This window comes from Bubalus bubalis, chromosome 16, assembly GCF_019923935.1.
Source record: "Bubalus bubalis isolate 160015118507 breed Murrah chromosome 16, NDDB_SH_1, whole genome shotgun sequence".
NCBI lineage: Eukaryota > Metazoa > Chordata > Mammalia > Artiodactyla > Bovidae > Bubalus > Bubalus bubalis.
This window is the reverse complement of record NC_059172.1, coordinates 57358583-57371913: the sequence shown is the minus strand read 5'-3', so window position 1 is coordinate 57371913 and position 13331 is coordinate 57358583. Positions and strand designations below refer to the sequence as shown.

The 13331-nt window shown below is 55.4% G+C and overlaps 1 protein-coding gene across 19 annotated transcripts in view; it reads left to right on the top strand.

Moving 5' to 3' along the window:
- CEP164 (centrosomal protein 164) overlaps nt 1-10279 on the top strand; it is a 72328-nt gene extending 62049 nt beyond the window's left edge. For 15 of the 19 annotated variants that reach the window (XM_045162988.1, XM_045162986.1, XM_045162990.1 and 12 more), the window contains 15 exons: nt 111-242; nt 554-676; nt 1826-1969; nt 2391-2474; nt 2586-2654; nt 2938-3113; nt 3455-3578; nt 3968-3996; nt 4458-4665; nt 5645-5752; nt 6345-6459; nt 6816-7160; nt 7899-7965; nt 8646-8768; nt 8935-10279. In XM_045162988.1, the coding sequence (XP_045018923.1) occupies nt 111-242; nt 554-676; nt 1826-1969; nt 2391-2474; nt 2586-2654; nt 2938-3113; nt 3455-3578; nt 3968-3996; nt 4458-4665; nt 5645-5752; nt 6345-6459; nt 6816-7160; nt 7899-7965; nt 8646-8768; nt 8935-9031 (1944 nt within the window). In that variant the 3' untranslated portion in view covers nt 9032-10279. Of the gene's footprint in view, nt 1-110; nt 243-553; nt 696-1825; nt 1970-2390; nt 2475-2585; nt 2655-2937; nt 3114-3454; nt 3579-3967; nt 3997-4457; nt 4666-5644; nt 5753-6344; nt 6460-6815; nt 7161-7898; nt 7966-8645; nt 8769-8930 lie in introns of those variants that run through there. The other 4 variants (XM_045162984.1, XM_045162987.1, XR_006640099.1 and 1 more) reach the window with 4 other exon arrangements.
- Nucleotides 10280-13331: the final 3052 nt, after the last annotated feature.

Genomic DNA, 13331 nt, shown 5'->3' with positions numbered 1-13331 from the left:
CCTCTCCTGCAGCCCCGGGGGATAGGGGCTGGGTCCCTGGGAAGCGAGTCGCCCGTGGCCTCTGTAGGGCCCTCTGAGGGTCACGCTCCCCGGTGCGGGCACCTCCTCAGGTGGTCTCCAGCCTCCAGAAGAAGATGCAGGAAGCTCACCAGAAAGAGGAGGCCCAGCTGCAGGAGAGCCTTGGGCGGGTGGAGCAGCGAGCCCATCACAAGGTGTACCAGGTGCTTGAGTACGAACAGGAGGTGAGTGCCGGTCTGCTCCTTTCGCCCTGGGGGCCCAGCGTTGTGGCCGGCAGGCCGAGCTGTCATGGCCCGAGGGGCCTCTGCTTTGCCTTGGATGGCTCGGCTGGGGCTCTGTTTTTATGCCTTAGTTCCCGGGAGGCCAAGTCCTTCTTCACCCCGTGCCCTGTACGTGAGTGGAGTGGGAGGGGGTGCTGGGTATGGCCGCGTGTGTATGTGGGGACGTTGGGGGAGGTGGGCGTGTGTCGCACACATGTGTGAGTCCTGCAAGCGCCTCAGCCCTGCATGACGCCTCCCTGCCTCCTGCCCGGCAGCTCAGCAGCCTCCTGAGAGAGGAGCGCCAGGAGGTGGAGCGGGAGCATGAGCGGAAGATGGACAGGATGAAGGAGGAGCACCAGCAGGTGGTGGCTGAGGCCAGGCAGCAGTACGAGGCCGAGGTGACTGGGCCGCAGCCCCTGGCACACGTGTGTGTGTGTGTGTGCGCACACACAAACCCACTCCCACCTCTTGGGGTCCTTCCCAAATGTCCGCAGGGCCTTGGAAGGAGTCAGGGGTGGTGGGAAGCGTCCTTCCCGGGCCCCCAGCAGTGGTGAAATCCAGTTTTGCCTTTGTATTAAAGCATTGCGGGAGGGCTGCTCCTCCCCCCGTCAGGCTGCACTTTGCTCTCCTGTTAGTAACAGCCGGGGTGTATTGAGCGTGTACGGTGTGCCAGGTGCATCCTGAGCTCTTTGCGCGTTAACCTCATTTAGTCTTCACAATACCCTTGGGTGGGGGCGTCAGTACTATCCTTCTCTCCATTTGAAAAAGAGGAAACTGAGACTTGAGCATAAGCAACTCCCTTAAGCCTCCCTGGCTGATAAGTAAAGGAGCTAGGATTCAAGCCAAGACTATCTGACTCCAGAGCCTTCGATTTTTAACCACCAACCCTGTGCCTCCAGGCCTACAGAATTTCCAGGACTTCTGGAAATAGATTGGCAAGAGCCAACCAATATTTAGATATTACATGCCCATCTTCAGCCTCTGGCTTGGAGGGGAAAGTTCAGTGACTAAGTGGACCCAATGGCACGCTCACTTTGGGGTGAACGACTGGGAGGGCTGGTGGCTGACTTTAGCCCAGAGCTGGATGGGCTTCTGTCCCCAGTTTCTAGGCTTCGCCTCCAGAAACTTGAACCAGTATCCCAGACTCTGCACCAGAGCAGAAATAGCAGCCCAGAGGAAAATGTAGTTGACTCCTTTCCTAAACCAGTTCTGCCCTTGTTGAAGAATAGTGACATTTTAGTAATGACCCCTTCCCTTAAGGAAGGAAGGCTGTGTGTGTGGGGAGTGGTAAGAGAGGCAGGTGTCCACCCAGGGATTTCTCAGGACACCTGTCCAGTGTTGTTTCAGCAGCAGACAGGGGGTGCAGGCTTTCTGGGGACGAGACCATGTGGTCCTGGGCACTCTCTCCAGGAGCCGGCTTTAGAGGCCTGGTGGGGTCCCTGATCTTACTGACCTGAGGCGGCAGGGCAGGGGATAGGGAGCGGCTCTGGTCGAAGGGTTGGGAAGGGCCCTGGTGGTTTCCCACCAAGGGCCCCACCCTCCGTCAGGAGAGGAAGCAGCGGGCTGAGCTCCTGGGGCACCTGACGGGAGAGCTGGAGCGCCTGCGCAGGGCCCATGAGCGAGAGCTGGAGTCGGCGAGGCAGGAGCAGGACCGGCAGCTGGAGGACCTGCGGCGGCGGCACCGGGAGCAGGTGGGCGCTGGGCTGAAGGTGCTTGGGGCCCGCCCTCCCGGAGCCCTCCACCCAGGGTAGAAGAGTGCTGGGGGCCGGCACTGCCACAGCGGCGGGGTGGAGCCTGCCGGCTTCAGGGGTGGGGAGGTCTCTCGCTGGCCATCCCCAAGCCGGGGCATCCTTGCTCTTTTGTTTTCTGGGCCAAGGAGCATCCCCAGGACTAGAAGCAGAGGTCAGTGCACCTCGGGCCTTGGGGTTGGTGTCTTTGCCTCTGCTCACCATTCCCCCTGAAATAAGCAAGGGGTGATGCTTTGCTGGGGGAGCCCAGCCCAGCCTGGAGCACGTGGTGTGGGGCACACGGTCGTGAACTCCTCCTGGCCCTCAGCTCGGGCCTGGGCACTGGCTGCACTCCCATCTTTCTCTCTACCTACACTCCGTGCAGGAAAGGAAGCTCCAAGATTTAGAGGTGGAACTTGAAACCAGAACCAAGGATGTCAAGGCCCGAATGGCTCAGCTGGATGTCCAGGTGCGGGAGTAGGGGCAGAGGACAGGCTCTCAGGTACCCTTGACCCGGAAGTCCGCTCCCCCAGGAGAGGCCCGGAGTCGGCCAGATGGCCAGACCTTCTGTGCTCCGCAGAAGGAGGCGGCCAGAAAAGAGAAGCAGCAGCTCCTCGACGTGCAGCGGCAGGTCGCGCTGGAGAGCGAGGTTTGTCTGCTGCTTCTGTCCTCCCTTGTTGCACTTCCTTCCTCCCCCAGCCCCTTCATTCCCCTGGGGAATGTCCCAAACTCTGTTGGCTAGCATCCCACAGATAGCTCCTCTGTGGGAGACCAGCTTGGGCTACCCTGGGGGGCGGGGCCCCGGAGGGGTGGGGCCTGGTCCAGCCTCTCCCCCAGTGCTTCCGGGTTGTCTGCTGCTGTCGGCTCTGTGACTCCCCCGTCGACTCCCACCCACGTCTTCAGGTCCTTCTGTCTTTCCTTCTGACCCCCAGGAAGCCACAGCCACTCATCAGCACCTGGAGGAGGCAAAGAAGGAGCACACCCACCTGCTGGAGTCAAACCGGCAGCTCCGAAGAATCCTCGAGGAGCTTCAGGCCCGCAAGTTGGAGCTGGAGTCCCAGGTGGAGCTGCTGCAGGCCCAGAGTCAGAGGCTGCAGAAGCATGTCAGGTGGTCTGGACCCCTGCGCTCCGCCACCCCTGCGCCTCCCGCCTGCCTTCTGACCTCTGCCGCTTGGGGGCTCTGTCTCTTCATGGCCCAGTTAGCAGGCAGAAGTGGAGCCAGGCAGAGGGGCTGCGTTTTGTAGGGACTCGGGGGGGCGTGAAGAGGCTGTGACTAGCCCGGGTCCCCTGGTTCTACTGTCCCTGCCCCAGCCCTGCCTCAGCATCTTTGGCAGGATTGAAAGGATGGAGGTGGATCTGCCCGTTCCCCGCTAGGAGTCCTGAAAGGTGCTGCCAGGCCTGCTTCAGTATGTGACCCTGCCTCACCAACTCCCCAATTTCCCATCACAGCGACCTGGAGGTCCAAGCTCAGAAGAAGCAGGACTTGAAAGAGCTGGAGGTAAAGGACAGTAACACTTCCCCACATTTGGAGCCTGATCTCCTCCTTGAGGACCTGAGGAAATCCCCCCGGACGGTGAGCTTCTCTTGGAAGGGTCAGGGCTGGAGTTGGGCAGGGCTCCACGAGGGGCGGGGCTCTAGGAGGGGTTGAGGTCCAGGAGGGATGGGGCTCCAGTGGGGGGAAGGTGGGTAGGAGGGGCCCCTGGTTGGGTAGGGCTCCAGGAAGGGTCCTGACTGTTCTGCCTAGGACTTTTTAGTCTCCTATTCTTATCATTCCTAGCCCTACTTCTCCATCAGTCAAATTATATCTGTAAGTGACTGGTGCTTGGTGGCTGGCAGAACTATCCTCTGGGCCACTAGGAGGGACTTCAGGGCCCATTGAGCCTGTTGTTATATTCAGTGGGCATTTTCTACTGTGTGTGTCTTAGAACCAGACTAAAGAGGTATCCTTCTCTCTCTTCCCAGAGCAAGGAGACTGACCTATCCTTGGACAGGTGCGTTCCAATAACCTGTCCTGTTTTGGGTTGAGGATCCAGGAATGGTTCAGTGAGGATGTGCGTCAGGGCCGGGGACTGACCTGGGCCCATGGTCTCCAGTGGGGCTTGGTTCGAGGATAGGGGTTGGGGCACTGAGGAGTCTTCTGTGACAAGCCAGGAAGGTGCCCAGGGTGATCACTGACACAGCACGCTGGCATGGACTGACCCTTGCATGAGGGTCAGGCTGATGGGAGGGTCTGGCTGTCTCTGGTGGCTCCTGTCAGGGTCAGGGTGGGAGGACTGGAGTTGCACAGTGCGCGTGCCGCACGCCGTGGGTCTCGAGCAGCAGCGTCCCCACCCTCTCCTAGCCCTGCGGGCTGTACTCAGGCTGGCCATCTGCTGGGGCAGTGCTCATGACCCACAGCAGGAGTCCACAGTGCGTGTGTCCCCGCTCCACCCCCTGCCCTGCCCTTCTGCAGCGCTCGGCACTACCTCTCTGCTGAAGGGGTGGCTCTCCGCAATGCCAAAGAGTTCCTTGTGCAGCAGTCGCGCTCCATGCGGAGGCGGCAGACAGCTCTGAAGGCCGCCCAGCAGCACTGGCGCCAGGAGCTGGCCAGTGCTCAGGAGGCGGCCAAAGACCCACCAGGCACCAAGGCCCTGGACGACGTGTGCAAGGACTTGGAGGAGGTCAGGCGCCCCGGGGGGACTCAGCCACGTGGGTGGGCGCCTGGGGCAGGAAGCTGGCCCTCCCTTTGGGCTCGCCCTCAGTAGATCATGCCCAGGGCTCCCCTTGAGTGGTCAGGTAGGCACAGGGTCACTGGACAAGTCTAGGGAGACCAGACAGGAGATGGAGGTTAGGGATCACCACAAGGATGGAAGCTCCTTACACTCACCTGGCAGTGCAGAATGCTTTCTCTATTAGGAAGTCATTTGGGCCTCACAGTAACCAGAGACCATGTACAGGGTTGTAGTGGTGTTCCCATTTTCTAGAAGTTCCACATTGCTTGGCCATTCCATCACACTCAAGACTTGACTCATAAGTGAAAATCTTTTGAGCACACTCAGCATAAGCCAAATTCCCTGTTTTCCTTCTCTGAGACTCTAATTTATAATGAAAAGGAGACATCTTCGTGATTATTAGTGGGATCACACGTCTCTTTGCCATGTGAGGGTCTTGGCAGAAGATTATGTCTGGTCCCTTAGAGTTCTAATGATGCTCAGAGCTGGTGAGGGATTGTGGGCCCTCTGGCCCCTAAGTCTGGGGGCAGCAGAGGGTCAGAGGTCAGTACCTCTGGAGGGGCAGCCTTCCAGGGGCATCTGCATTCCACCCCCAAGGCCTGGAATTGCTCTGCTGAATCCCTGCTCTTGAGGATGGGGGTAGTAATGGTAGTTGGAACAGTGATGATAATAATAACCATTTGTTTAATAGTAACTGTTTTGAGAATTTATTAGATGTAGGCATAGTGGAGGGCACGTATCATATGTTCTCTCTTCTAATCTTCAAGACCCTATGAAAAGGTTTTTTTTTTTTTTGATGCATATCCAGAGTTCGGTAATTCAAGCTCACCCAGATCACCCAGCCAACAAACAGCAGAGTGGGGGGACTCCGGCATGTGCCTGTGTGGTAAGTCACCATCTTCCTCCTTCCCTTCCTCCCTGGCTGCAGGAGACCAGGCACCTGGATGAGATGAAGTCGGCCATGCGGAAAGGCCACGACCTGCTGAAGAAGAAGGAGGAGAAGCTGCATCAGCTGGAGTCCTCTCTCCGGGAAGAGGTGCAGCCCAGCCTGGCCCCAGCCTCCCTCTTCTGTTCCTGGGATTCGGTGGGGGTTCTTGGGTCCCATGTTGGGTCAGCTTAGGCCCAGGATTGGCAGTAGGCTTAGGGCTTCTGAGCTGCTGAAAGTGGCTGTGACTTCAGCTCTGTCGAGCACATTTGGGGGTTTGGGTATCTGTGCTGAGACATCCTGAGCAGACTTGGATCCTCTTGCTGAAGGTTCTTGGGAGAGGACTGGCCCTGCCCTGGTGCCCGAGGAGAGGTGTGCCTTGAGGGCCAGGAATAGAGGCTCCTCGGTTTCACTACCCCTGGGCCTCATAGGCTTTCCTCTGGATGCCTGAGATGTGGGTGCAGAAGGAGCTGGAAAGACACCGTGGGAGTGTTTACCGGGGTGAGGGTGGGGGCCTGCCTGACCCTGGTGGTCTTACTGCCTATATCTCCAGTGGCTGAGTTCTCTCAGCCTCACTTGCAAGGCAGCCTGTGCCTCCCCCAGAACTTGGGGCCCAAAGAGCTTACCCACCAAGTCCTCAGCTGTCACGAGGGCAGGACGCACAGGGCAGGTGCCACCCTCAACTGCTGCGTCTTCCCACCAGGCTTCAGATGAGGACACGCTGAGAGGACCCCTGACCAAGAAGGTGGTGACCTTTGACCTCAGCGACCTGGAAGATGGGAGCAGTGACAGTTCTGACTCTTGCCCCCTGCCTCACTGTGAGTGGGCGGGGGGAGGACCAGAGATGCAGCCCTCCCCACAGCCCTGCGAGAGAGGGCCCCCCTGCCGTGCCGGTGTCTGGAGCAAGTGGTCAGCACGTGCCCTGGCAGAAGCGAGCCGGCTGGGTTTGCAAGGCCCAGAGGCTCAGGGGAGGCCTTCTGAGCGCACAGGGGGCTCGCAGCAAGAGATGCGTCCCTCTTGGCCTTTCCTGGAGGGCCTCTCCCTATAGATGCTTCTGAAACACTGAAGCTGTGGGGCTTTTGTTGAGAGGAACAGAGAAAGGGGTGGGAATGTGGGCCAGTAGGGTGCAGTACCTGCCAGGCCGTTCTCCACCCTCTGCCTCTTCCCTTTGCAGTCAACCTGACCCCAAGCCCCACCTTCCCCAACAAGATCCACTACCTGAGCAGCTCCCTGCAGAGCATCAGCAGCCAGCTCAACGGGGTGCTTGGTGTCCTGGGCAGCCTCAACACCCAACCGCCACCGCTCTTCACCTCCACACCCGTGATGCTCCCCACCCAGGCCTCCAGGAGCACCCTGGCTCCCCCCCACCCGTCCCTGGCCCAGGGCCCAGCCTCATCCCCAGCTCGGCCCACATCTGCCCAGTGGACCTGGGACCTGGGGCTGGGCCCCAGGCTCTCTTCCTCTGCGGCTCAGACCGTGGACGACTTCCTGGTGGAGAAGTGGCGCAAGTATTTTCCAAGTAAGCCTCCCTCTGGGCTGTGCACAGTTCTGGCTCAGCCTCCCCGCCTCCCTCCTCTGCCTGCCCCTCACCCCCAGCTTTGGCATGTTCCCCAGACTCTCAGGGTCCCTGGGAGGAACTTGCTGCTCGCCCTGTGGCTGGAGGCCCTCTGGGTCAAGGATGGGTTACCTGATGGGGCCTTTATGATGGATTCTAGAGCTCAGCTGAACCTGAGGAGGTCACTTGTCAGAGTTGTGATCGCTGCCATCTTGAGTGTTATATATTATGGGCCAGGCATTTTATATATGGTTTTTCACTGAGTCGTTATAATAACCCTCTGAGGTTATTCCACACTTTTATCCTCATTTTACAGATGGGGAAACAGACTCAGAGGTAAAGTAATATCCTCCATGGTACCACATACTGGATTTTGACCCCATGTCTGTGACTCCGGGGTTTGTAGCCCTTTGGCTGTATGTGGCTTCCTGTGGTCTCATGGCCCTGCTGAGGAATGTGAAAATCCATAAAAAGTTATTTGAAGGAAGAGCTTCTACCTTCTTGTCCCTACCGAAACTGAAAAGTAATTTCAGTTTTAGAAATAAGTAGGACAGTTCCCGGGTACCCTCTGTCTCCCTCAGAAGCTTTTCCTGTTTTTGGTTTGGGGCACTGCCGTTGCAGTTTCTGGGTGGGGGGAGGCGAGAGGGGGCTGGCTTGGCTAAACTCCTGTCTTTTCTGACTGCTTCCCTCATACTTTTCCAGCTGGCATCCCGTTCCTCAGCAGTGGCCCTGCCCCCTTGGAAAACAGGCTGGGCTATGTGTCTGCCAGGTAAGCCTCCCTGAGGGCTCAGGGTGGAGCCACTCTGTTCAGCTGCAGCTCCCAGGGCAGGTGGGACCTGGTGACGGGACCAGAAGGCCCTGTTACATCACCCAGACATTAGGCAGGTCCCCCAGGCCATGAAGCCGCTGAGGTCCCAGTGGGGGCAGGCTGGCCTTACGTGAGCCAGCCCCAGGAGGAAGCTGCCCAGTGGCACCCTGGGAAGAGATGGGATCTGGCCGTGGAGTGAGGCCTTCGTCTCTGCCCTGAGCTCTTTGCTGCACACGGCTCCGTTCTTCCCCCAGACCTGCTGAGCAACATCTGGAGGGAGTGGGGGCTCCCTGTGGGGGAGACAGATGGGCAATTATTGAAACTTGTTATTAATTTCCCCTTCATCTTGTTCCTTGCCAAATGTACCCTGCCTTGATGTGTCCCTGCAGGCCCCCAACCATAAGCACAGCCCCTCTCACCCTTTAGCCAGCTTGGGATCTGATGCTGGGAAGGTATTTGAGTTGATAGAGAGGAAAGTGTTTGCTGATGAGATTGGCTGGGCACAGGCAGACTTGGGAGCCTTGAAGTCAGGGGCATTCATCCAGGATGGGGGCTCCACCCTCTTCCCTTTTGGAAATGGATGCTCCTCACCCCAGAGGGGCACTCTTGCTGTGCTCCTGCCTCCTCTCCCTTCCCCGCAGTGAGCAGCTCCGCCGCCTGCAGCATCCCTCTTCCCGAGTCCCACAGGTGGGCACCTCCAACTTGCAGGACATGATCGCGGCTAACCGAAAGTGGCTAGAACATTACAAGAACGACCCCAAGTTGTATCCTTTTAGCTGCCTCCCAAACCCTGATCCCTTCCCACTCTAACTGCCAGGGCAGGTGGGCCCTAGGCAGGGTGGGGGCATCCCAGGAGGGTCCCGTCTGGCCCGTGGCTCCTCCCCAACCGTGCTCAGCTGACTGCGGAGTTCTCCTTCACCTTGTGGCCAGACCTCTCTTCTCCTCGGTGCCCAAGCCAGCGGCTGGTTCCAGCTTCCTGCAGCTGGACCTGGATGAGAACAACAGACTGAAAATCTATCACTGCTGAGGCGCTGAGCCGGGGGGCAGCCTGGCCTCTCCTGCACCCAGACCATGTGCCCTACTTGCTGCCTGCACGTTACTCCCCTGATAAAGCATCCTCCCGGCCCCCTTCTGTGCTGCTTGCCTCATTCGGAACTTAGAGGAGCCCCGGGGCACCAGGGGAAACGGATGGTGTGACTGGGAACAGTAAGCCACCCCTCGCCTGTAGCAGCTCAGGGCTGCCCTGTGTGACTTCTGTGTGACCCTGGCGACACGGATGTGGGGCAGCGGGGGCAGAGGTGGTGGTGGAGGAGCTCCTGCTTCAGAGGCCGGGGACTCCTTTGGAGTAGAGTCAGTCTGGTGGACCTGTGGGGCCCGCTTGGAGCTCCCAGGGTCACATATGTGGTCCCTCAGTCCCCAGAACAAAGCGCCCCCCGGCATGTTTGTACTCTGGGACCAGGGCCCGCCTCTCTAATACCTCAGCCCTGTAGAGATCAAGCTTTCTTTTTTTTTAATGTCCCCTGTCCTGAGCACTCTGTCTCACCTTTTGACTTATCTCAGGATTGGGCCCAGAGCCCTGTGGGCGGTGGCTGGAGGCTGGCCCCAGAAGTTTTGCCAGCTGTCTTCTCTCTGCTCCTCCTGGGCTTTCCTCAGGAGCACTTCCTTCCCCCCGCCGCCTGGGGCTCCTCCCCAGAGCATCCCAGCTACATTCTCAGGTCTCAGGCACCCAGCTTCCACGGGAAGAGACTGGGAGGGCTCACCATGGTTTCCTCTTCCTGGATCACCTCGGGTATATATGTGCGTTGTTTCCGTCTGTCTTTTCCACCTGTGCCGTCCCTGCTGCCCCTTCTCAGAGCCTGGAGACTTGTTCTGAAGGAGGTGAGGGGCTGGGCCCATGCCTGCCGTCTGGCACAGCACCCTGTCACCCTTCCCACGTCAGCAGGCTCCTCGAGGGGACATGCAGGCAGTGCTTAACATCTGGCCCATCGTTTAAATAAAATGCGCCCCCTTTTCTTGTCTTGAAAGCGGTGGGGGTTCCCCTGCCTCTCCAATGCATAGAAACCACCTCTCCACCCCTCATTTCTTTGGATAAGGAACTGAGATCCCATTGGCTTGTTTACCCCCAGGTACTTTTTCGGCATCAGTCTACCACATAGGATGTCCATTTTTGTTCATTCTGTGTGCTTCGGGAATAGCTCATGTGCTGCAACCAACTTTGGTGACAATTCTGTGTTTTATACATCAATTAAATCTCTGCAGGTCCATTTGCTACACAGTAGCTGTGTGAATGTGTCTCCTTTTTGAAGGCCTTTGCTTCCTTCTGCTTAAGAATGAAGGGAAAGAAATGAACATTCACAGAACACCTAGGGCTCCCCTGGTGGCTCAGTGATTAAGAATCTGCCTGCCAGTGCAGGAGACACAGGTTGGATCCCTGGTCTAGGAAGATCCCACATGTTGCGGAGCAGCTAAGCCTGTGAGCCACAGCTACCGAGCCTGTGCTCTAGAGCCCATGCGCTGCAGCAAGAGGGCGCTGCAATGAGAAGCCCATGCGTTACAACTAGAGAAAGCCCACACGCAGCAACGAAGACCCAGCAAAGCCACGCATAAAATATTTTTCAAAAAGAATACCACACTATCGAATCTAATCACAACAAACCTGTTATGTAGTTAATTTCAGCTCCATTTCTGTGAGAAAACCAGGGCCTGAAGTCCTGGAGTTGAACTCCTGGAGTTTAAATGCCTGAAGCTCCCTACAAGCACGGAGCCTCACACCTTGTGGCTGTGTCCTCAGAGCACCCTGCCCCCTGGAGCAGTGCTGGGGGCACTTAGCCCCCAGCTGAGTTCTCCCTCATCACGCCCCAGCTCCAGCTACCAGCCGGAGACAAACCATGCCACTTCCCAGGGGCCACTCGACCCTGTTTCTTCACGCAAAGGTGAGCTCTCTGAAGTTCTAAGCTGGCAAAGTCAGGTGGGTTTTTTTTTCCTGCTCCAGTGGTGTGAATAGCCTGTGTGGTCTTGGATTTATAGCAACAAAATTGCCAGAAGAACCAGCTGAGAAAGTTGCATTTCATGGACTTGCAAAAGAAGACCAACTTAAAGACAAACATACAAAGGTACCTAGCCTTTTGAGTCTGAGCCGCTCTGAGGATGGGAGGGAGAAAGGTGCTGAGAGGAGCCTGCAGATGACTTGTTCAGCCCGCTCGGATCTCACTGTGGAGGAGGTGGCCCAAAAGAGATTCCGGGAGAGGCCAAAAGCACAGTCGGTGCAGCAGAGGTGAGACCAGACCTGAGCAGTCCTGACTGGGGCTTCAGGAAAGAGGGTTTTAAAAAGGATATTTATTTTGAACAGCCTCTGCATTCACATGGCTTCGTATTTAACTGGTACAAAAGTCAGTTCATCCATGGGCCATCTTGAAGGTAACAAATATACCAGTTCTTTCTGGAGATTTTATGCAAATACAAAAAAAAAAAAATGTTCTGACTCACTTCCCTTTTACAGGTGGGATAAGGGTCATTCCTACTGTGGGGATCGGACAGTTTCCCAGAGCTCTTCTGGGATATGTTTATTTCCTCTTTTTCTTAAGGGAGACCCATTGGGCATGATTATAGCCCCTCTACCATGGAAGCTTCCACACAGAATGGCTGTATGGGGAGTGGGGAAATAACCCTGGCCTTAGGACACCTGGGTTTACTTTTCACTCTGACATTTACAAGCTCTGTGACCTCAACAGGTCCTTTCTGGGCCCATGTCTTCCCTGGTCAAAACCTTGAAGCCGGAATGCACAGTCCAGGGATGAAGCAGAGTGGCTGTCTCAGATTTGGTGACTGAGAGGTCTGCCCTGGGTGGGGAGCTGCCTCATCCAGTGGCCTAACACAGGGCTGGGGTGGGGAGGCGTGCTGGCAGCTGTTGCCGCCTGTTCCTCCAGCAGCTTCTTTCGGGAAGGCAGGGAAGTGATGGTTTAAAAAAATAGCACCTGCCCTCAGCAGTGTCGATGAGCTGGAACATCTCGTTCCTCCTTTCCTCCTGCATCTCCAGTCTTCCTCTCCTGCCTCCCTGATTGGCTTTGCCACACCTCCAGCAGGTACATACAGAGGGCCCAGGGAAGGGCAGTGTAACACCATTTTTCATCATGGAGGAGAGGGGCATCTGCTCTTGAGGGGTCCTGCTCAGGTTTAAATGCAGTGGAAGTGTGAATCAAAGGTTCACTTTATCCTCTCTGTGCCTTGAATCTCATCTCTTTAAAATGGGGTTAATAGCAAAATCTAGCCAAACTGAACAAAACACTAAAAAACCCAACTGAAAAATGGGCAGAAGACCTAAATAGACATTTCTACAAAGACAAACAGAGATGCTCATTATCACTAAGTATTAACAGAAATACAAACTAAATCTACAATGAGGTACCACCTCACATCAGTCAGAATGGCCATCACTAAAAAGTCTACAAATAACAAATGCTGGAGGGGGTATGGAGAAAAAGGAACCCTCCTGCACTGTTGGTGGGAATGTAAACTGGTGCAGTTAGTATGGAAAATAGTACGGAGGTTCCTCAAAAAACTAAAAATAGAGTTGCTGTATGATCCAGCAATCCTACTCCTGGGCATATATCCAGACAAAACTATAATTCAAAAAGATACATGCACCCTTATGTTCATAGCAGCACTATTCACAATAGCCAAGAGATGGAAACAGCCTAATATCCATCAACACATGAATGGATAAAGAAGATGTGGTGCATGTATACAATGTAATACTACTCAGCCATAAAAACAGTGAAATAATGCCATTTGCAGCAACATGAATATATCTAGAGATTATCACACTAAATGAAGTCAGTAAGAGAAAGACAAATAACCATATGATATCACTTAGATGTAGAATCTAAAATATGACACAGATGAACTTATCTATGAAACACACTCAGATATAGAGAACAGATTTGTGGGATTGGGAGTTTGGGATTACAGATGCAAATGAGTATATATACGATGGATAAATAGCAAGGTCCTACTATATAGCACAGGGAACTATGTTCAATATTCTGTTTTAAACCATAACAGAAAAGAATTTGAGAAATATATAGCTCAGTCACTTTGCTGGATAGCAGAAATTAACATAACATTGTAAATCAACTATTAAAAAAAAAAAAAGATTTAAAAATAGGAGTATCTAGCCCATAAAGTTGTTACGGGGATTAAAGAAGTTAATCCATGTAAAGTTCTCAGAACAGTGTTCAACACATAGTAAGGGGAATGATGGGTATTCCTGACTTTCCCCCATTCCCAATAGCAACTGTCAACTGTTCGTGGATAAGGCACTGCTGAGA